Source organism: Anneissia japonica, unplaced genomic scaffold (genome assembly GCF_011630105.1).
Source record: "Anneissia japonica isolate Jap-2015-1 unplaced genomic scaffold, ASM1163010v1 scaffold287949_len505691_cov196, whole genome shotgun sequence".
NCBI classification, from domain to species: domain Eukaryota; kingdom Metazoa; phylum Echinodermata; class Crinoidea; order Comatulida; family Comatulidae; genus Anneissia; species Anneissia japonica.
Genome location: NW_022727758.1, coordinates 30,682 through 55,963, shown reverse-complemented (window position 1 = coordinate 55,963; position 25,282 = coordinate 30,682). Strand labels below are relative to the sequence as shown.

The window sequence follows — 25,282 nt, the reverse complement described above, 5'->3', positions numbered from 1 at the left end:
TAAAAAAAAAAAATGAAAAAAAATAATAGTGATATGCCATATCTTGTTTTTATCTGCCAAAATTGACGTAAAAAACAAATTGTTTTAACTTGACAGTAAGAAAAGTAGACAGGTGTTATGTGGAAATTGCGCTGAATCAATATGGAAAAAAAACTTGTAAAATCACTCTTTTTTTTCCACCTACGTTCCTGACAGAAGTAACAATTGAAATGAAATTATCTGGACTATTTAGAAAATGTAGGTTTATTGCAAATAGTTGTAACAAAAATATAGTACCACCTGGCTATCTTGAAGCAAGTGCTTTAACAGACCACTTGGAAAATGAATCATAAAAACCAAAGAGGATCAATCAAATTTAACACCTGTCACTGCTAAGGACTTGACAGATGAAACCGGTTTCGAGACCTACAGCTCTTCTTCTTCTTCATTGCATATCATCAGATGGACGTGCTGTTTTTTTTATGCTATATTTACCATTTATTTGAATGGTTATTGTTGAGAAAGTTTTTGAAGGGGGAGTTATTCGAGGGAGACATTATTTTTGGGTATAAAATACTCAAATAAATGCCCCTTAATTTTATGGTATTATGTGGAAGCACAACACATACAGTAATTATACCATCATATGTGTTATTGACTGTGTGTGCGATAAAAAAAAAGAAGTAATTCTACTTCAGAAGAAACATTAATAGACTGTTAATAATGCTGTTGCTTCCATTAGATTTGTTTACATTCATTTTATTGGGGTGGGGGGTGTTTATTTGACGAGAAAATAAATGTCTTTGGGGCATTTATTCCAAATGAGACTCTAGAGGGGGCACTTATTCGAAGGGGGCGTTTATTCAAAGTGCGTCATTTATTTGAATAACGGTATTTACACATTTTTTGCAATAGAATGCTTAAGTGAGATTTTTAAGTGAGATAGTCCCAAGTCCTTACATTATTTTTTGCTGATATATGAACTTATCAAAACATAGATGCTAAATTGTGTTATTTATTTCCAAACCTATCATAATTTTAATATAATATAATAATAATAATAATAATAATAATAATAATAATAATAATAATTATATAATTATAATTATAGTCCTATTGAATTTTGTTCCCCAAATATTGTTCTGTAATGGAAAGAGGTTCAGAGATTGAGATATATTTAACATCAATAATATAAATTAAATAAATTAACCAAGCAAAAATATTAATATTCCTTTTTGAAGTTGCCTAGTCCTGACAACAGAAAAACATATTTAGGGGATATTTGAAGAAAACGCTACTGTCATGATGAAGAAGCCTGCAAATATCAGTAAATGCGACATAAATCAACTACCTTAATGTATGGTTTACATAATCTACAATAACTAGACTCGCTTAAGGACATACTTTACTGTGTAGACATTTGACTCTGTTAATTAAAGGAGAACAAATTTATATAATGCTGTCAATTGATAGCAAAACTAGAGATCCTTTGAACTTCCTTGTATCATATACCTCCGAGGGATCTGACAATGAGGAACTTTCAGAAAAATTTCATATCCAAAATGGAACACTTAAATCACCCTCAAATCATTTGATTTTAGGCATAATTCAAGCATCGGTAGAAACACAAAGAATTCCAGTGATGTTAAAAACACTTATTTCTTCAATTATTTCAGCTTTAGAAATTCTCTCCTGGATGGCGAATCCTCCTGGGTACGCTTCACCTTTGATGATGTCAATGAATTCCAAAGCATCCTCGGAAGACTAGGGCAAATCAATAGAAACTTAATATGTGACTCCTAGGTGTGCTAGACTATTTTGATAGAAATGCATATTTATGCATACTGAATGGGATCTTAATGCTTTTAATTTTACAACCAGGGATATATTATAGTATTGAATACTGCTGTGAGGAAGGTATTCTCACCATTATTATATCAAATTCAGACCGACAGCATTGTAGTCCTACAGTACCACAGAAGATAAGTTTAGGAATACTACAATTATGCTGTACAACAATTAAAAAAGGTTGTTGACATAAATCTATTAGTTGCTACAAGTAGTTGAAATTAAGAAGACACAAAATGCATACTTGATGAAACACTTGCAAGCAGTTAATGAAATACAGATATTAAAATATTTAAAAACTAGGGGAAAAGGTGGAAAAAAAGGGTGGTTACGCCCCCTTTACCGCCCAGTTTGGGTTGTAGTCATTTTAAGGGTGGGTGGGTGATAATATTCGTTAACTTTTAATAATAAGTATAGGCAAGCTTTAGACTGGGATGAAAACTTCTAGGCTGGGTGTCCGGCCTGCCTACCTCCACCCACCATAACTACATCCCTGACATTACACTAGATTTCTAACATGCGATAGGCCCTCAAATAAGGACCTAATGTAAGAAGGAACCCTTCTCTATTGTTTTTTACTGTAGTTTAACACACATTTGTAATTTGTCAATAAAATTTAATTTATTTCTCTCTTCTACCAAATGTGTCTGGCAAATCCATTTTTCAAAATTAGAAAACAAAATTGTCATTTATTTTTCAACTTTCTCTGATGATCTGTCAAAATAAAAGTTTGCTATGGTATTTAGTCTTACCTAATAATGCTTAGCATTCTAAAAAAATAATTAAATAGATATGATAATCGGAAAGGATGTAAAGGTAAAAGGTAGGAGAACCCATAACTCACAACGTCACTGTGCGAAATGAGTGTGGTCTGTGACTACCTAGCCACCGTAAAGAGGGGCTTATACAGTAGAACTTGTACCTACAGTACAGGTTCACATCATTCCACAATGACAGGGGCTGAAATGAACAATAGCACTTAGGTAACCTGCTACTCTTCCAAAAAATGCAATGGGTTGTATAAAGTTCACACAAGCCAAATGTGTACACTGGACCACCATTTGAAGTCCTTGTTCGAGAAGACTTTGTCCTACCAACCGAAACGTGGCCAAAGAGTGGCTCGAACCATCGTCGATATCAAACTGTAGTTAGCTTCATCTCAATATTTAATGGAGTACACCACCCCACAGTAGAGTAGTATTTCAACACAGGGCTTAATTATCAACATACCATAACTCTGGCATGTCTCATTTACTAAAGTTGTTTGAATGTTTATCTCTTTCTATTTTCCTTTCAACAACTATTTGCTAACGTCAGTCGGTGCATTATTACATAGTTGCTGGTTCTGCCAACACACGTACCAAAACATTCGATGGCATAAAACTGACGAAGGCTAAAACCACAACTGACGTGCAGTAGTGAGGAAAAACACTACAAAGAAACATTATTTGGAAATTTACATATTGGATTGTATTTGGTTCTTATAGACAGATTCTGCGGCTGAGAACCAGTAGGAGTATGTGTACAGTATAGTGGGTATAACTTACAGTGCAATCATTGTGAAAGTACAAGAAAATGTAATGTTACGATTGTACAAACCAGCGCCCACTGTTAACTTGATAAATAAATGTCAAGGAAAGGCAATACGACTGCTCAAAGTGTAGTGTCTATATACCGTAAGCCTACTTACTGTGAATTTTGGGCCTTGGAAATTATATGGTCCTTCGTAAAGACTCTCGTGCATACTTAAATAGGATATCGATGCAGGTTACTAGGCCTAACATTTCTTGAAAAATCTCAATATTTGGGGCCAGTACTGTACCTTTCACATATGTAATTGCTTTTTTTTCTGTGACAGGCATAATTTCTAATGTAATTTTGTTTTTGTGACAAACAATTTATAATGTAAAATCCATACTTTGTATATAATTACTTTATTTGTTTTTAGGAAATTCACATGAACTTACACAAACCTCATTACCAAAAGCCAGAAAAAAAAATGTTAAGTTTTGATCAATAGCCAAGAAAAATGTTTTCTTGGTAGGGAAAGAATGTCTGTGTCTACAGTAAATATTACAGTGTAAATTTCTTTCAAGTCCATCTAAAGGTGCAAGCAGCTGGTAGGATATTTAAGACGACAATGGAGACAGTCGCTAGATAGTTTGTTTCTTTTCCAATGTTTCACCATGCATTTTAAAATAAACATTCCTGAAAAACCTGTTGAGCATTCTCCGTTTCTCACGATGCAGAGTAATGGGCCCAACTCTGTGAAACTTTCTGAAGTTATCAGTACAATAAAAGTTTAATCATTTTACCATAGACCTACTAAATAAAAAAATCATTTTATTTAATTTTTTTGAACTAGTGACAACTAAAGGTCATACTGTACTTGTTTCTGATGCTGTAAAAATTGAAAACTCTTCTGATGAAATACACCTTTTTCCAACTAATCTATTCGACAGCTTAAGCACGCCAGTGACAAACAATTGTTTTTATGGGCATAGTACAAGTGACAGTATTTATTAATTATCTATTTATTAATACTTAATATAATGGCTTGATGTTTCAACTTCTTCAGAACAATGTGATGCAAATGTACATTAAAAATTCATGATAAAAATAAATGGCAAACAAATCAACTGTGATTTGTATTTTACTATTTATATATCAAGTGTTTATCTAGTTTATCATTCACAAACTCAGACATATTCTAACCTATTGACTACATGTGAATGCTTACACAATTATGGTATATTATCTATAATGAACGACTCTGTTTCTACACAAATTAAGTGTAGCATGAATTAATAAAATGGGTACTGTATCATCAACTCCCCAAGTGTCAATATTTAAACAGATTTTCCTGCAAATATTATTTAATTGACAGTTAGTAATTAAAGAAGGATATATCTTAATTTAAAAACCTCTTATCTTATCTGTGCAATTAATTATTCACTATCTAATCATTTCTCTAATAAGATAATTTTCCTACTTAATATCCTCTAATTGGTGAATTTATTGAAGGGTACAAAATTTGATAATGGTATACAGTTACCAAAAAACATTTTCTCAATGTTTGTGCTGTAGAGACATAAAAACTGACAAGCGCCCTCTATAATCAACACAATAAGCCATTGAAATTAAACAGTAGGACTCAACAGTTTTTTTTAGGCTTGAATCGCTGGCCGTAGATTTCTTTGATTTAATGTTGAGTTTTGCAAGCATTCTTGTTAGGGGTCTCAAATTTCTTTGTACTAAGCTCATTTGTACAAAATTAAAGTATCTAGTGTTAAACCAAGTTAATAATCACATACTAGTGTTTTGCATGAGTGGATGGGTAAGTAAATTATCATCTGGGCCCTTGTAATGAATTAAAAGATTTAACTTCTTATTGGATTAGGCAATTTCATGCTTTAATTGTTACAATCTGCATCTTCCTTGTGAACTTCATCTTTTGCTCATCACTTAATTGCATATTCAACGAAGAGAAAATTAACTTAACATTTAAAAACTTGATCATTTATGACATTTATTCAATAATGGTAAACCATACAATAAAGATATACAATATACAAATGAAAATGGGAAAGAAGTTTGTGTGGTCTTTCCACTTTTTTGGAAGATAGTTTGTAGGCCTATCTTTAAATGCTTATAGATAGACAGTAAAATATGGACTTCATTAGCAAAAAAAATCATACTGCTCTTCTAATAAAAAGGATTAAATCGGAAATGATATATATTATCAGTGTGTTACTTTTGTCAAGGATTACTTCAGTTAAGGTTAAAGTTCAGCAAATCTTTAAGACCCAAAACATATCAATCATTTTAATGTCAAATGGTCAGTGCTAATGTTTCCATCAGTAAGTCACATCTTTTTCAATTAGCATCTAATTTTTTCTAAATGGTACAAGTTCCTTTTTTGGCCGGCAAATCCGGCATGCTTGCTTCCTCCGGGGAGAAGCAGCAATTCCCTGTCGTCATTCTGTCTGAATCATCCCATAATCATCTCCAAAGAATAGTGGATCACTTGCTGCTAAAGGTAGAAAACGGACAGTTAAAGAGCCGAAGAAATTACGACTGTCATTTTTATTTTGATTTATACACCTGACAGCCGGAGTAGCACCGTGTTCTGGTTGGCATTTGAGTCACTGGTAATTTAAAGGGGTGGTGTATTGCATATGCAGAGAGTTCATCACGTTGCAGCTTTAATTTAGTTCATTCTCAATTAACCTCAAGGTCAATGAAACACTTCTAGATTTTACGATTTAACAGAATTCTTAACTTTGATAAAATTTTAATTCTAGTATTTTCCTACCACTTTCAACCGGAATGATGTTTAGATACTATTAGACGTGAGTCTACTATATTCATGAAGTAAATTTTATTATAAAGATACTTAATAACCACTTTCTACTTTTCAATATTGTTGTTGACCTAAGATAAATGAACTTTAAATGAACCTTGAATGAAGACCTCTCTGCCTTGGGGCATGTATAATACCAACTATTCCCAAACCTATATTTTGTATCCTAGCAGAAAATATGCATAATACCTTACCTGGTATAGTTATGAAGGAAAAGCTTTTAAGAGATTATATATACATACAGGCATATCATACATACAATATAATGAAAATGATTTTTAACTGCTAGTTAATTAATTTAATACAGAGATAACATATTTATTGTTTTATATCATAGCTTCCTGTTAAATTGTATTGTACCAGTGAAATTTTGCCCAGTTGTCTTATTTTGTTCTTACTTTTACACACTTTTCAAACAGAGAAAATTATTAACTACAGCAGTATATTACTGTACAGTATTGTAGAGGGTATTAAGTACATAGTTGGACCTAATGCAAATAAGGTACAGATAATATTTGTTGGTTTTCCAATTAAAAAAATATCTTGGCCTCATTTTTTGTTAAATTTAATTTTTAAGCAATTTCAACCTCAGTGTTCTTATATAAATAAAGTATATAATCTAAACATATTTCAGTCCTTTTAGAGTTAATTCATTAATACATTTCTGTAATCAGTGCCTCTATTGGTTGATTGTTTCAAGCATGAACCGTGCAAGGCAGTTTTTTTTTCATAGTTAAATTCCGACTGAGGTTTACCCTGCTAATTCATCTCCAGAACAGCTGCATCAAGAAGACTAAAAAATGATTTATAAGATGCTTGGATACAGCTTTATTTGTTATCTCTAGCCTAATTCTATTTAAAATTTGAATTTCAACTGTTGTTAGCCAATTTTCTTTGAGATTGAAACATGAAATTGATACACTCAGCAAGAGGTAGGTAAATGTGCTGTATGTTGTATGAGAATTGACTTTGAAATTTGATCGACACAGCACTGATTGATTCAACACAACCTCATCATTTTTGAAAAAAAAAATTAGATAAACAAAATGATAAAAACACAACTGTCAGCCATATGACATGAAAGATCAGAATTATTTAGAATGTATGGACCTGCAAGATTGGCATTGGTAATTTTTGAAAAAATTAGATACAAAAAAATTAATGATAAAAACATAGCTGTCATCCATATGACATGACAGGTAAGAATTATAAAGAATGGATCTGCAAGATTGGCATTAGTAAAATTTTATGCATTTTAGCAATAGATTTTTTTAGATCAAGTTGTTATGCTAGTAGCATAATCTGACATGAAACAAAAGAATATGAAAATTAACATTATTTAATAAGTTATTCCAGAGTCTAAAAACGGCTTCCAACGCCAAAAATATACAATGGTTCGAGAAAAATGAAGGTATGTCAGGACGGGAAATGAACTTACAGTACTTCACTTGTACTATACCGTACTTACAGAGTTGGCACTCTAAACCAGTTTTGCTATTTTAATCCAAAAGTGGATTGAAGAGAATAGTAAATGATTGTTTGCTCCAGAAATTTGGTTCCTTTGTTTAACTATTAAAATGTGAAGCTTTGGGGTAAGTCTCACTCAGGTAGCATTTACACCTGTACTTGAAATACCACCAGAGTAGTAAATGTACTGTATCTAGGCTAACAATGTGTAATTGTTTTCATTACACTTCAAAGCAAGGCTTGAGGCTGGCTGTAAGTCTAATTAAGAAGCTAAGACTTATGACAACAAGGAAAGATTTTTTTTTTTCAGAAACTTGAGCATATGTTTTTCAGAGTTGGACCCAGGAATTATTAATTCAAAGGCAGCAAGCAATCTTAATCACCAAGTTCATACAGATCCATTAAGTAAAAATTTAGATAGCTAAAAGTAACGTACTTAAATTGGCCTATTGTAGTCATTGCTACAGTAATTTCAATTTGTGTACTAGTTTCTTGTTGTGTATAAACTAAACTAATTCATAATTTTTCCATACACATTACAGTACTTCCCTCATTTATAAGCCCAATCTCTATTTAAATTTCAGAGGTTTGGAAATAAAATTCTACATTTGTGTGTGCCTAAGATACAATATGAGAGAAATAAATATTCTCTCAAGTCAATTATACTAGTGTTAGCAGGTTAACAGATACATTATTTAATATCTGAAATCAATTTTAAAGAATAGCAAAATTAATACAAATCAAAAACTTGCCATGTTTCTGAGTTCACCAGTTCACCAATGATATCAATCTCTGTATGATAATATAATATCAATCTCTAGCTAATTCAAGCTTATCTATCAAAATACTGTAGCAGTGTTCCAGTCAGAGATATTTTCTTAAGATACCACCAAAATAATATCTGCAGACACACGCAATTCCAGACACATGCAATTCTTTGCTTAACCAACATAAACAATCCAGTGACTGCTCCAGCTTCCTGACTGGGAACGACTGGCCTTTGAAAAGAAGCACACTGTATCGTAAATTGAATTAGTCGGGACCCTTTGTTTTACACCTATAATTCACACTCTGCATTGTGCCAATGCAGACTTCATTCATGTTCGCCGTTAATAATTACCATTGAAGCATTATGTTATGGGGCAGCTGAGTCTGAGAACACAAATGCATCACTAGGTGCATCAATAATGTTCTTAAGCTGTTTGCATTGATTACGTCAACCTGAAATCTCTATGGACACTCGGTGATTGTAAATCTACACAGAGACAATTTCAATGATTTATAACATCAAATGAAGCTGATTTTATTAATTATTTTTGTAATTACCCTAGTCTGAGTGTCTCTCTTTAAAATTGTTTTGTAAATACATTTGAACATACTGTACAATATCCCCACAAAATTTGTACAAGTATAAATTTATTAAAAACCTCAAACCCTAAACCATAGTTTTATAGGTTTTTTGTCTTAAATTAATAACTGATATTAATGCTATTAATCAATTCATTCACAGGAATGAATCAAAAATAATTTAGAAAATAAATGGTGGAAAATTTATATATTTTAAGAAATATATCTGTGATTTCAATATCAGACAAGATTAAAGATAATCTATTATGTGAAAAAATTAGTTTTATTCATTTCAATAAAAACATACTAAAGTACTAAAATTATGATCAACGTCAATAAATAATCACACATTGTCATAATAAGAACTTTAACTACAAGAAGTAGGACACACAATCGCTTTAAATATTTATCAAGCATGTTCATATGTAAGTGGATTTGTCGTGTACAGCTGGGAATTGTTATGAATAATTTAACCTATTTTTTTTTTTTAATCTGTGTATCAATTACAAAATAACTCATCATTATTGCACTCCACAACAAACCATGTCTTCCAGTTCGGAAGCACATCCATAAATACTGTAGCTATTGTCATCATAGTCTTACCCTTACTCACATAACATTAATTTCTACGAAGAACATTCACTGTCATCTCAATTATCCACTCTGATATTAAGTTCATGAATTTGAGATGTTAATGGATGGTAATTAGTTAAGATTCATTGCTAACGCGACATCGATACTCCACGGAATGATCGCTTCAGAGAAGAATGGTTAATCCTACCGCTGTACTTTTTACGTATACGATGTCGCTCTGGTCGCCAACAGTGAAACTGGTGCAGCCGTATAAAATACGAAGACTATATATTAAGTAATAACGTGTGTATTTACTATGATTGGCTAAGGGCACTGATTGAAAGACAGTACTAGCTGTCTTGAGGAGAGCTAAAGTCTGTTAATAAAAAAAATACTTCAGGGCTCAATTTAAAACAGACATTGACAGAATGTTGTAATGGCTTTGAATAATGATAATATAGACACTGGATGTTATAAAGGACCATATAAAGCAGACACGTACAAAATATACAGGTCTATTATCATTATTATTATTTCAACAAAATAAATTGATTGGATTCAATGCTTTTTCTTGATTAAAGAAATGCAAGTTTAGGCTAAATACTGTAAAATTAATTGTTAGTTTTACGTCTTAGTTTTATTCAAAATTATTTTATGGTGAGAGTAATTTACTATTTGCTATTTACCGGTGATTATAGGATAGTAAAATAGCAAATAGTAAATAGTAATTTACTATTTGCTATTTTACTATCCTATAATCACCGGTAAATAGGTTGGTATTTTATAAAAGAATTAATTCTTTGAAATGATTCTGTCATTTATGTTTCCACCACTTATATGATACAACCTTTCAGATTGTCATTTTCAAAATTGTTTGGTTTTTTTTTAATAGTAAATTTTTAATTTTTTTCATGAGGCTCTAAAAGTTGATGAGGGCAGGAATGTAGAACTAGCAATTTTATTTGGACTTAAAAATACAAACATCAATGCTATTTCAACCAGATATTTCAACTAAGAGTCATTTCAACAAAGTCATCTTCTTTTCATTACATTATTATGTTTTAATTGAAACAATATGGCTAAACCTTCACGCATATCTCTCCAAGATAATTATTTGTCACACTTTGAAATCCACAATCTAATTTTAAATATTTAATTCACTACTTATGTCTCTAGAATGAACTTTCATCCTACACATCGTTTGATGTTTTCCTTCAGCTTCACACCTAATCGATTCTCACCATGTCTTTGATTATCCGCATTACTGTCACAAATTACTTTTATATTTCAAGTAGTACAATGGATTATACAGGACTACAGTTCCTATTTAAACAAAAGATTACCCCATATCGGAAACTATCCACGACCTATGACAACTTCCTCACTTCCTGGCAATTATATGGGAAAAGGAAAGAAATCCGACTTTAGACACACTTGCTTTTATAATGAACCAGTTAAATTTTGCCTAGGGTCAGTGTACTTATTATTTTTGTCAATTTCAGGCTCAAAATGTTCTTTGTTTTTGTTCTTCATTCACGTATTACAGTGTCCACACCTACCGCACATACAGTAAGGTACTGATAAGCCCAACAGAATTTTAACAGTAAACTTTAACCATTAACACTTTACTGATAAGTGACTACTGTAGCTTGATTTGTTGGTTTTTGTAAAAATGAAAACCTCATTTGACAAGTTACAGTACTTCAGCCTAAATTTGTTCTTATTTTGTTTTTATTTTTTAACCAACTTCAGTCTGTGTTTAGGAGGTATGGCTACCATTTACAAAAGTGAGAAAATTTCCATTAAACTTTGTGTTGGAAAATCTGGGATTTTGAATACAATGAATTTTAATTTGCTTACAACTTTCTAATATATTAGATGTTTGTTCTTTAACATTGTGCTTGATACAGTAGATGAATAAATTGATTTGTCAAGCCCAAAGGGGTTGGATTTATAAATCTATTATATGATTAAACTTTGGTTTGACTTGAAACAACTGATGAGATATTGTATCCATTGGCACAGTAAGGAAAACCTACTGAACAAACAGTTAAAAATATTCATTTGGAGGTTAATTCTTTTCATCCATAAGGATTGCCCAAACGGTATCACCTCTACTGCACTACTATAGTTTATGCATTGTTAAGCTACGTTTGTGTTCACAAATATTTGTAGGCCCTAGGCCTTGCATAATTGTGTGTTCAAAGTCAAATAGCTTAAAATATTCATGATTCACTTGATGACTTGTTTTTCACACGTAGGAAATATCATCTCTACTGTACTGCTGGAGTTTATGAAAGCTATTTTAGTGGACTTCACAAATATTTTTAGGCCCTATGCCTAGCATAATTGCGTATTGAAAGTTAAGATATTAAATACAATATGACAATACATATATCGATAAAAAATATTTTTTTTTACGATGCTTGTGAAGGAAAGTATAGAATGACGTCAGTGGGATGTTACTAAAAATACACTACAACATGAGGCTTCACTTAATATAGATTTTCCCGTTCTTCATTTTACATGAAGTCATCAGGTCCTGACATAGAACCTATTAACCAGGTCATGTAGAAATTCCCAAATGACAAGTGCCGAAATAGCATGTGTTTCTCAGAGCAAGAATAAATACATACTAGCATCTGCTTGTACAAAAATAAATATTGCATGAAAAAAAACCCTAACTTTTTAGTATGTACTGTACTGGACAAAAGGTACTGTTTAGTCATATACTGTAATAATCATAGTTTGTCTTTACTGTATAATCAAAATCATAGTTCACTTTACTTTAGGCTCTATAAAAAATATTATTAGTTTATCACCCTATCTGGGCAAGAAAAGTGATGAGGGAGGGAGGTTCTTTTTTTAAATTTTTTATTTGGTTTGCTAAAGCCAAATATCACCCTTGGGTTGTTTGCTGGTGCATTGATATCCAAAGTAAAACATGATTTAGATAAAGCAAACAATATCTACTATTTAATAAAATAAATGAAAAAAATTTATAAATAAAATAATTCAAAAAAAAAAATTCAAAAAAAAAAAATTTTTTTTCAAATTTTTTTTTTTTAGTACCATAAAAGACATGCGCGCGAGGGTGATAAACTAATAATTTTTTTTTATTGGGCCTTAACCAGCAAATTCATTTCAAAGAATTTTCAGTTAAGCCAGCTGAAATTAGAAATGAAATTTGAAGGGGTGCTAGCTAGCAAAATAAGGTGATAAGAGGTGACTTTCAACTACTTAAGCATGATTTGTTGCTTTCAACATTTTCAATGGGAATGGGGTGAATAAGGGGGAGAATAGTTTTCAAGGGACGCATGCTTCCCCTTTGCATCCTTTAGATATGTTGCTGTGTATGAACTATTGAAAAAGAAAACAATTTCTAAATCATATTAATTACTAAATTGTATCAAGTTCAAAAATAACCTATTTGGGGATTTTAATTCTTCCTTTTATATTCAAAGCACTCAAAATACCCTTTTTTTAAAGCTACTTTTTGTACTCAAACCACTCAAAATTCCTTTCCAATGAAAATAATTTACTTAATGAGCATGCTTGTTGATTTTTCAAGTGTGTCTTAACTGGTTGCTACAGATTTCTCCATAATGATACTAAAAATTAGATACTTGATATTGATTTAAAGAATGTGTTATTGAAGGCACTGGTTCTTTGACTTGCACTGAGTTGAGAGTGTGCACACATCATCACTGCTCTGTCAATATTAGCTGTATATCAAATTCCGCAAGAACCTAAGTCAATAGGCCTTTCCCAGACTGCCAATCAAATACCTGTCATTTAAACGCACCTGAGTAGTCTGAATGATTTGAAGGCTGGTACTCGGAGAGACTACTCACCAAAAATAATTGTTTTGTTCCAATAACAAATACGCTAAACCTTAAGCTACATTTTCATGCTGGCTTTCTAACAATAGTTCATAAGGGGTGAAGGAGATCTAGCCTTGATTCCAGGACTTCAAATCTTTTAAATGAAAAACTGGGATCTCTGAAACTGCACTTCAATTAAAAGAGCATTGTTGCATTTCACACAGTGCAATAATAATGCGTAATGTCACACATCTGTAGGCGTAAGAAAAACTGAATGACTCGAACAGTTGTTCTTCTGTTATTGAAAATTTACCTGTGGGAGCACAGAGCTATAATTACAGGTGTGTTGGTTTGTGAGCCGGTGTATGTTCACTATGTAATTTGCAGGGGTCGTAATTCTCTCGCGAGTTGAGTGAAAGGAAAATTTCACCGGAAAATAACCATCTCCCATAAATTCACTATAATAAAATCCAATACCCTCTTTGTGAAACCCCTACTCAGAACATCCCTATAATGAAGGAATTTTCAGCCAAGAAACAAATGAAAACTACACACTACTATTATTTTTGGTACTGAAAGTGTCCCCATTATATGGAATCCACTATAAACCTGTTTACCATTTGACATCCAATTGTCTCGCAGAAGTCAGCTGGTGGTGGGTATAATACCATGCTCAACAACATAAAGTTAAATATTTCCTCCCTTCAGAACAATACTTAAGTGAAAACTTTTCTATTGGCAATAATGATTATGCAGATTGCCAAGCAATTTTTTGGTACCGTACATTAAGACTACTAAACTGTAATAAATTGAAAATCATAGAAATCGGATAAACTGGATTAGATGTTAAGATTTTGCTTAATAAAGAAATCTACTCTTCTTCCTGGCAATAGAGGAAAGTCATTGATCATCCACAAGAAATCTTGAAAATGTGACAACAGAAATATGAAATGATATCAATCTTGGTCAACAAAAATGAGGGAGCTGTTGATTAGTTACTATTGATGCATCGTTGTTAATCTCACATTGTGCGCTCAAACTCATTAAAGGAAAACATTTTCTTTCTGGTCTATTAATAAGTTTTATAACAAGTTTTTTATAAAAACACATTTTATAAGAACACCGAGGCTGAAATTGCTTAAAAATTAAGAACAAAATAAGAACAAATTGAGGCTGAGGTATAAAGTCACATGAGCTTTTATTTAAAAAAACATAGAAAACCAAAAATGTATATATGTACCTTTTGTGCAGCAGGTGTGACTATGTAAAACAGTACTCTCTATAATACAGTACAGTAGGTGTACCTACCTGCCATTTGGGCCATTTTTACCGCAGCCTTTTTTGCGCTGCCATTTTTTTGCGGGGCAATTTCTTTCTGGAGCCATTTTTGGTGGGCCGCTTCACCTTCCAGTACAGTGCTTTGTAGAAGCGGTTTGGCGCAGCAGGAAAGGTCAGGGTTTCAATCCCTGGATGTGCATTTCGCTTGTGTCCTTGAGCAAGACACTTTATCTGCATTGCTTCTCTCCACCCAAGAGTATAAATGGGTACCTGGTGGGGTTGCCTGCTTCTGCACTGATTACCAGCAGCAAAACTTAGCATGTGGCCCCAATGACCAGGGAAAGGAACTGTGCTTCATAACCGCAAGGAAGAGGCGCATTATAAATGCCCGTACCAGTACTAGTACAGTGTATACTGCTCTGTACAATAATAATTTCCTATGTTTGAAACGTATGTAAAATAAGAACAAAAAAGGACCATTTTGAGCCTGAAATCGGCCAAAAAATAAGAACACTAAGCCTGGGCAAAATTTTGTTTGTTCTTATAAAAAATTAAAAAAAATTGTAATTCAATATTTTCAACTTCAAGGGTTTATCTTCAGGAATAGAATCTTCCAAAATGATTCAATGAGTCATTAATTTTTTTTTAAATAAAAATATTCTTTCTACTTTTATATTTCTGAGGACCTTTTATCTTCAGAAATGTAATCTTCCAAAATGAACCAATGAATTATTAAAATCCTTTTAAGAAACTGAATGAAAAAAGGTGTTATAAAAATGTGGGGGAACAATAATGTACTGTATAATAAATAATTAATTCAAAAGAGTGTTACATTTTTATGGCCAAAGGTCCATCCAACTTGGTTCCACCAAGCAGGGTGTAGTCAATACACTTGCTTTGTGGTAACCATTGTAGTCGCACAGTACAATCTTGTTGATGGTGGAAAAAGCCTACAGTATGCTACAAAGAAAAATCTATTACTCTTTCGTTTCTCACTGGTATTGAAACTTTTTTCCTACAGGCAAATTTCAATTCATTTCTTCTTCTTAGTATATATTTACTGCCAGTACAGATAGGTGCCTCACATTGTTTTTACTTTTCCATTAATGCATTACCTTGGACTTTGTACCGTACCTCTTCTCCTTGTCGCTGAAAATTAATTGCTGCTAGTTCCAATGTAGTACCATAGGTACACAACTTCATGATCAAAACGTGCAAACATATCAATAATAACGTTTATATAAAGTAGTGTGAAAATAAATTTTCAATCATCTTCGCATATTATAGTGAAGTATAAGACAAGACAATAAGCGATATACAGTAGACACCTTTCAATATGAATTATACAAAGTATTTGACATCAACTAGAAGTTGGTAATTTAGACTTCAGAATAAACTGGTATGCATCGAATCAGCAACAAAAATAAACCACGATTATAAACTGTCATAACAAAAAGATAATGTAAATATATATCAACAATAAAGTAAATAAGAAAAAAATTTTAACATTATTATGTAAGACTGTAAGCTTTGCTTTATATTTGGCTATAAAAATAAGAATTAAAATATACTATTTTTTATACACATATATATATATTCTTACTCATTCTCTTTCCATTGCATAATTGAGATATAAAGAGAAGACAGGTAATTCATTTTCTCATGGTTAGCATTCACCAAAATAATCCTTAAAGTCGTTTGAATCAGGAATCTGACCAATAGACCATCATTCCACATCATCAACTCGCAAACAAACGCAAGAAAACAGATTAAGTAGATTCCAGACGAGAAATCATCAGATATTTCAATCCAAGTGAAAATATAAAGAGATAAAAACTGATGTAGTTTTAAGGCCAGACAATATCTCTACACTGGATAGAACTCCTGAGGGAGGAATCTTAATCCAAGACCATCTGTCCAAGAATGCTGATAACATTTTTTTTATGACAAAAACTACTTATATCTTATTACAAAAAATAATCTTTACGAGATGGAATTAGTTTCAGTAATTTCTCAATACAGTACTTTTGTTTAAGCATGCTTATTCGCATCTTACAAGGTCCTTATCTCCTTTTTAATAATATCAGTATAAATGAACAGTAGATGATTCATTACACTTTGAATGTGACAACCTACAGTGCAGTATATGTTTATCTAGTTTACTGTAACGTTTTTTTAACTTTATATATAGATGATGTCATAATTATAATTTCTATTTTCAATTAATTTTAAATTAGTATTAAACTTATTTACTAAATTTTTACTATCCACAGACCCATAATATTTGTTTAACTAATTTATTCACTTTCTGTTCTGTGTGTCTATCCATTTATTCTACAATATTTCAAATTTTTAAAAAATCATGTCCCTTGGTAAAAATTATTACCATAGAAGTTGTGCAAACAATATAATCTTTACTCATCCCCCTCTATAATGAAAAGTGTACAGTACAGTATATTAATTATTAGAGTAGATATAAATTACAGTACATCGCACTCTTGTTAAGACTTACTGCATATGTATGGCACGTAATGTCAACAAGGCCTCTACACGCTTTCACATTATATTACCCCTCATTGAATAAAGCACATGTTGACCAACGGTACTAATAATTTATTTGCAGGTAAAAACAATGAAAATATACTGTATATACAGTCCTGATATCACTATAGATTGGGAGGTCTTTGCCTTTACACAATGAAGAGGATGGGCTTGCTGGATCACCAAAGCTAGAATATCTAACAAATAGTTTGACACAAATTATTAAAACGTAAACAATTTGCTGACACGAGCCATTCTGTCTATACAAATCTATGGATCAATAAAATGGATTTAACGTTTTTAATATTTCTATGGTAAAAAATGCAAGATCACCTACTATACAGTAGTAACATGATCCACACAATACCTTTAAAGACTTCAGCTTAAGGGGAAATTAAATGGCTTTAAATATAACAATGATAGTCTGAGGTTTTAAGTAAATATACGATTTCTAGAAAAACAAAGTGGAGCCAGTTGTACACAAAAATTGGGCTAATTGTGTGGAATAGCTGAAGGCAATGCAAACTGTTGTTGTTCTGCAGTATTTAGATGCATTCATACTCCTATCAGTATTTGAATTTGCTTTTTAAAGGCCATTCACATTGTTAGCGTTGGTATTAACAAACTTTCAAAGAATTTTTGTGATGATAAAATAATACAGGTTGTCTAAAATTACATGACTATCGGGTATTTTTTGTCACTTGATTAAGGCCCCAAAAAAAATTGTTAGTTTATCAACCCCACGCACATGTCTTTTATGGTGCAGGAAAAATTTTTTTTTAATGCTTATTAACACTTACAGTACTGTCTCTTATACACATCTATATTGTTTGTATTATCTAAATCATGTTTTACTTTGAATATCAATGCATGAGCAAACAACCCAAGGGTGATATTTGGCTTTAGCAAAATACAAAAAAAAAAAAAAAAAATGCCTCCTTCCCTCATCACTTTTCCTGCCCAGATAGGGTGATAAACTATTTTTATAGGGCCTAATACAAATTTTATTTGGAAAGACCAACCCTCTACAAATATCAACTTAACTAAACCATTTGACCACTTTATCAGGTTGTTTTTTTAAACAGGGTAAATTATCATTAAAGGAAATTCTCTGTAAATTAATTGCCAAAATTCATTGCTAGTTGCGGGTCCCTGCTCTCAACAAATTTTGGAGCCTCATGAAAAAATGTATTATTTGCTATATAAAAAAAAATTTCATCATTTTTCCAAGGGAAATAAAAATAATAAGAGTTGGATACATACTGTACCAGTAATGGCAGAATACATTACAAAGATTGATTTTTTTTAACTTTCTTTTATTAACCAGTCTGTTTACCAGCGAAAAGTTTGATAGAAATAGCAAATAGTACCCTCACTAAAAATAATTCCAAATCCTGGACGTAAAACTAACAGTTACAGTAATTGTATTTGGCCTAAAGGTAACTTTTGAATATCATCATGAAGTACTGTAAAATATGCCCCAAAAAAAAAAAAAAAAAAAAAAAATTACTGTAATACAAACTGTATATTTAATGGGTCATGTAGTTCAATTTGTAAAATTGCCCTGCAATGTTCCAGCCTACATTTAACCATAGTATCCTTCAAGGTGAGATCCAGGAGCCCATAAGGATTCAATTAACACATTGGGAGTTCAAGATAAGGTCTCATGGTCTGTGGAAGTCTAATTTTTAAGCCTAGAAAATATTAATGCAGGGGTGCAAGGGGGGGGGGGGATAAAAGAGGGCTGCACCTAAACTTTGATGTTTCCAGCACACTTCCTAAAACTTTCATGCAGTTTCAATACTGTTTTATTCTCAGTTTTAATATTACTGTACATTACTGTAGATGATCGGTATCAGACTGTAAAAATACAGTGATGGACTTTCTAGCCAAAGATGGCACATCTGTACTATACCTATGGGGTATTAATTTATTTTCACGGGCCGCAACTAAATCACCGACATGTTACATGTGGGCCGCAAGCTACACTTTGTCCACCTGTGTATTAAAGCAATTGAAAGTTTTAAAAATCATTGAAAATACTTTCAATTTACAGTATCTGTATATAGACAGTCATTTAGATTAGGGGTCAGGTTAGTAATGAGTCATTACTAGGATATTTCACTTTCAGGATGTCTTTTCTTGAGTGACCAATGACCAGTCACTACTTTCTTACAACATATTTCACAATGAAACTACTATTTTTAATCTTGGTTTTAATCAGTATTGAACATCTAAATTTCTATAGTAGTTTTAGTTTTATTTCTAGCTAATTCTATGTAAAAAAAATTGTAGGACATAGTTTGATGAAATGATGGGGGGTACTGTATACACTTACCACAATGCAATAATATGATAATGTTACAGGTAACTTATTTTTGCATACCTGTACTAGTACCCTTATCCTTTAATGTACCTTTATTTTAGTTACATTAAGTTGTCTATTCCTTGATACAAAATAAAGGCAGAATTAACTTAATATTGTATCTGACAGGACAGTGATATAGTAGGCCAATGGTACCGGCTCAATCATACAGTACCACAATAACAATATTCAATTTAGTCAACCTTGCTAAAGATTAATATAATAAACACTACAATGGACCAATTATTTGAGAAATATAGTGGCCTAAGTGTTCATAGATGAACATAATGGCTATTCATGTTAATATCTTCTTTATTAATAAATTGTATATAAAAGTAATACACAGAAAAAAATCCACCAATGTTTAAACACTATTTGTTCCAATTTGTCTGAATGTTTACTTAGCCATACAATACGAAGTTTAGGATTAAGAATTTTTAGAAGCAGCATTGTAGAACTTCAACAATACTGTACTGTAAAATTCAAGGCTTATTTACTACTGTAGAAGCAACACCCACGCCAAAGAAGAGCAGCCCATAACAATCAACATACAAATTACAATGAATTCTTCTTGTACCAATAGGATGTGCACTATAAGGTACAAATACTGTAGTATGAATGTCAAAAATTGACAAGGCCATTTTATTCTACATGTTGCTTCGATTTCGCTTTTATTTAAGTATCATCACTTCTGCCAAAAAACCCCAAGGCCTAAAATTCAAAGCTACATTCTGGATTCCTTGTGAATTCCAACCTTGAAAAAAAATATTTTTAACAGTTTAACAGATAGGTCAGGGTTCGTTAGCTCTGGAAAGAATACATTAATCATCGTATTTATTCGACTAAACGCCCCACTTTGAATAAACGCTGCTCTAAAGCCTCATTTGAGGTAAACACCTTCCTCAAATAAATGTCCCAGGGAGTTATATTTCCCTCAAATAAACACCCAACTCCCTGAATGACTGTAAACAAGATAAAATGGAAGCAGCACCATTCTCAACAGTCTATTAATTTGCTACTACAGTAGAATTACTGTACATTTTTCTAACCTGGTTGGGATCAATTTTATTCATTATGATCACGCAATAGCACACTTTGATGGTACAGTAACTGCTTACTGTACAGTATGTGTTGTAGAGTAATTCCACATTTAGAGTGAAATTAAGGGACATTTAGTCTGTACGTATTCATTTTAAACACAAAAAAACCAAAGAAACTCCCCCCTCAAAAACCCTTCTCAACACTAAATCCCCAGGGCATTTATTTGAATAAATATGGTATGTTAACATTAATAACGTTTCAACTATTTACTGTATTACTTACTAGTTGAAAAAACCCTAGCAAATATGCATATTTCATTTAATATAGCAAGTTTTGTAACTGAATATTCAGTGTTAATGAATGACATGTGCAGACATAAATCCCTGGTGAGGTACAGATTATTATTTTTACAAAGTCAAAAAAGAAACAAATGGTAAGGGTCAAATGCACCGATTTTGAAGGAATGCAGGTTAACAGCTTATTAACAACTATCAGTATGAAAATAATTAAAATTGTTTATATAGTACATGTTGAGGTGTTTAGATCAGGTCATTGCAAGTAACACAGTTTGTAATGAAATCAGATACTGTAAGCAGAAGTAGAGGAATAATGCACAAGTCCAAAATGTTGCTACAAAAAATGGTCGGTAAACTTGTGATCTTAAACTCCCCCCACCCCTAAAAAAACTCAAGCACATTGTTGGCACCGGCAGGAATTGAGGACCCTAATTTGGGGGAATTACAGAAGGACATCCTTGGAAAAGGCTGGATCGACTTACAATTGGGAAAGAGGCAAAATCATTTGTGTCTGGGAAGAACACTGCTTTAAACAATATTTTTACAGTCAGAGAGTGCTTTTGGTTTTAACCACATTGGAACTGATGCAGGTGGACCCATTGTCAGGCATGTTGGACCTCTTGTCAAGGACCTCCGACCCCTTGTGGGAGTACCTGGACAGAACCATCGGGAAATCTCTGGCACAGCCCCTGGGTGAACAGGGGCGAGGGCCTAACAACATTATAGTAAGCTGTTTAAACTGTGAAAATGCAATTAAAAAAAAAAAACCAACTAACGATCATGTTCAGATTTTAATTTAATGCTACCATCAAAATGTGACACATTTTCTAGAAATTTATTATTCTTTCGGCTAAACATGTTAACAAACTAATTGCTTGTTAAGGACGTAAAACTATAATAAACAAGCTTTTGTGAATACCCTATAAGAATACAATGGCGCCAAACCTGTAGGATTTTCTTTAAACTGTGGAATTTCAGATATGCTGGCCTGGCGCTAGGTGAAAACTACGTAATCAGATTATACTGTAGCTCAGACACCGTAAAATTACACCAGTGGTAAAAATAGCCCGACATAGGTTCTACAGTAATAGCAAGGGCCTACTATACATAAATTCAGCTCAGTGAATTTTAAAAATCTTGAACTGGTACATTATCATTACATCTAAGAATATAAGTTTAAGAGACCTGGGAAAACAATGTGGAGAACACTGAAAGAGTAAAATTGCAATTAACACAGTTCTAAGTAAATGAGTTAAAAGATCTTCTATCATGTACTTTTGCAATATTGGCCATTTTTCATAGAAAGAAAGGCATTTTTGAAATATAGTTTTTCATGTAAAGAATTTTAAATATAAAATTTGGAAAATGTGGTGTATCAAGTTGGTAGTATAAAACTTGGTAATGAAAGTGCACATGAGCAGATCATATACTTCTTTTTTTTCGAGATGGCTACTTTTGAAAAGTATGGAGGGGGCTTCGTCTTTTTTTCGAGATGGCTACTTTTGAGAAGGATGGAGGGTGCTTCGTTTTAAAATGAATGCTGTAAATTTTGGGAATTACTACTATAAAACAATAAACAGGGCCACTACTGTATAACATCAATCTGTATCATGGAGTGTATTAACTGGCATTAAATCACCTAAATTATTGTAATAAACTAAGCATGTCTTTAATTTATTTTGTTTCTTTGAAATTCATGTAGAGTGTACAGTATAAAAGCCCATGCTATGCTGGATGGGTATCTTTTTGACGCTACTTTTGCAAACTAAAGAGGGGCTTAAATTTGAGAAGGACCTCTCGAGATTGAGCCCATAGGGCTTCTATTCAAGCTTTTACGGTATTTGTGTATAAGTTTAGGGGGTCATTGTCACTATCAATTTCCCCTTGATCATTTAAGTTCAATGTCCAAGATCCGGTGGCAATATAAATTTGCACAATGTCTTGCCTAACAAAAGAAATTGACTTAATCACCTGAAGAGCTTGTCTTTTATCTTTATGACATAGCAACCACTAAACTTCTGGTATTGGCTATCTGAGCAGGCCTATGGGAATAAACACCTCTCTGAACTAATAACCATGATGTTACTGCTGTATGCCCTACGTCATAAACAGGTTTAATCCTGTGCATTACACAGGAAACCATCTATGTAAAAGATAAGATAAAAACTGAAGCCATCTGATAGATGCAATTTATCATCATTTCCCTCGATGTTTATAAAAATTAAATTTATTAATAAAATGAAAACAGAACAAAATATACTATACAGTACTACAGATGTACACACACCAGGCTAATACCTTCCTGGATATACAATACTTAGTTTTGGAATTTGAATATTTTTATTTGCAAACTCTAATTTTTGTTAGCACTTTGATCTTGATGTAGCTGCATAAATACTCAACATGCAAGAATGCAATTTTACTTGTACTTTGAAGGCCTACAGTATGCTACAATATGTGTCTGCAAATTTGTAAAATTTGAGTCCCTCCAATAATATGTTAACTCAGGATATCAATTAACTTGATCCAAAATTGTAGTTCTGTAGTTGTCTCAGGTTTATTCAGGAAAATTTTATAGAGTAAAGTATAATTTTTTTTCACAAGATACACTCCACGGAGGAATAAGAAACTTATTCCTACATGATTAGGCACAACATTTTGCATCCCTACATCTTAATAATACCTACCAGACTGAGGTCATTATGAGTGCCTGGATCCTAATTGGGTTTGCATTTATAACTATAGCCTCAACTGTTTTCGTTATCATCATCATACAGCAAGCTAGTGGTAGGAGAATTGCATTGTTTTTTACCATACACAATCAATTAGAAAGTTTATAGCCTACTTTGCAAAAAGGCCATAAAAGAGATAGAGTGTGTTGTTGTACTATCAAGACAAATATCATTTGTCTTGGTTTAATAACACCCCAACATGTTTGTATTGAACATAATAAACAATTATTCATCCCTAATTAAGTTCTATTTATACATTATCTATCTACTGTAGCAAACACTTCACATGTAGCAATGCTGCTACTACTTAATACTACAGTAGCCTCAATGATTGTTGTCATCATACAGCAACCAGTTTAATAGTGGTATTAATAGTGGTCAAAATGACAGATTGTTCTTCACCATATGAATTAATCAATTAGAATGTTGTACTTTTGCCTAATTTACCAAAAGGTTGTATATTGTTGCACTAAAAATATCCTCTGCCTAATTGTAAACCTGGTTATAACGCTCTAATATGTTTTATTAAACCTAATAAACAATTAATTAATTAACTTATCTATCATCTTCATCTATTATGCCAACACATGACATCTACCAATGGCTATTCAATGGTTCTTACTAACTTGTGATGTAACCACAGTATTGTAAGCCCTGCTTATGAACAACAGTGTGTATGCTTGTTAACGATTATCTTTTTAATCCTTACCTTCATTTTGACACTGGCAGACGTCCTACATAGGTATTAATGCAAGAAACAAAGATCCACTTGTACATGGAATAAAAATACTTTTTCAAAGTTCCCGCTAGCAAATCCAAGAAACACTTGGGAGCAAGAAAAAGAATAGGAGGAGTGTCACAGGGTGATTGCGTAAAAGTTTCCAAAGCACGGTGGATGACGATGGTGAAACTTGTTCCAACTGTTGGGTAATGAGTTTGTACAAAAGGGTACAGCAGTACAGCAGAGGGTGTGCATCAACAGGTCATGACCTCAGTAAAGAGTGCAAACTTACCTGATGACTCATACTCCAGGAAATGCTCCAATCAGAATAAACACTCACTTATGTCATGCAAATGTCACTGGGTTAAACCACTGTTGAAAGAGGGGTTCAAATAATGGGACCTGTCAATCATGGGTGAGTACATTATCAAGTGATCTATGATATTGGAAAACATTATTGACACTCACAAAGTGGTATGGTTATGTATAAAGTAGTCCTACCCATACTTACCTTATTTAAGTATTGAATACAAAACTAGGTCTTTGATAAAAGAACCTTAACTTTCTTTTGCAAAACCACAACAAGTTTAATTGAATAAGAAAAATTTACCCCATTTCTAAATTAAAATTCAATATTCTCACTGAAACGACCTGACAAAATTATTTCAAAAGAAATTCTTTGCAGACTATGGGAGGGGAAGTGAGTTGTTTACATTGTTATTTTACTTGTTCAACAAACTATAACTTCAATTACAAAGCTAAGTTCTCAGACATATTTTTACAATGAGTTGCTTTTCTAAGTATTCATTTTCTTTTAATAAGGTCATCCACCATACCTGGTAAATCACTCCTTTTCTACCTCTCTATCCTCAAATTATACTTGATACCTTTCGCTTTTTTAGCAGTT

The 25,282-nt window shown here is 32.4% G+C and overlaps 1 protein-coding gene across 2 annotated transcripts in view; it reads right to left on the bottom strand.

Moving 5' to 3' along the window:
• LOC117113793 (enhancer of filamentation 1-like) overlaps window positions 1–24,672 on the bottom strand; it is a 43,294-nt gene extending 18,622 nt beyond the window's left edge. Inside the window, exon 1 of one of the 2 annotated variants that reach the window (XM_033257228.1) lies at window positions 24,364–24,672. In XM_033257228.1, coding sequence (XP_033113119.1) covers window positions 24,364–24,369 — 6 coding nt within the window. In that variant the 5' untranslated portion in view covers window positions 24,370–24,672. Of the gene's footprint in view, window positions 1–8,409; window positions 8,633–24,363 lie in introns of those variants that run through there. The other variant, XM_033257229.1, reaches the window with a different exon arrangement.
• Window positions 24,673–25,282: the final 610 nt, after the last annotated feature.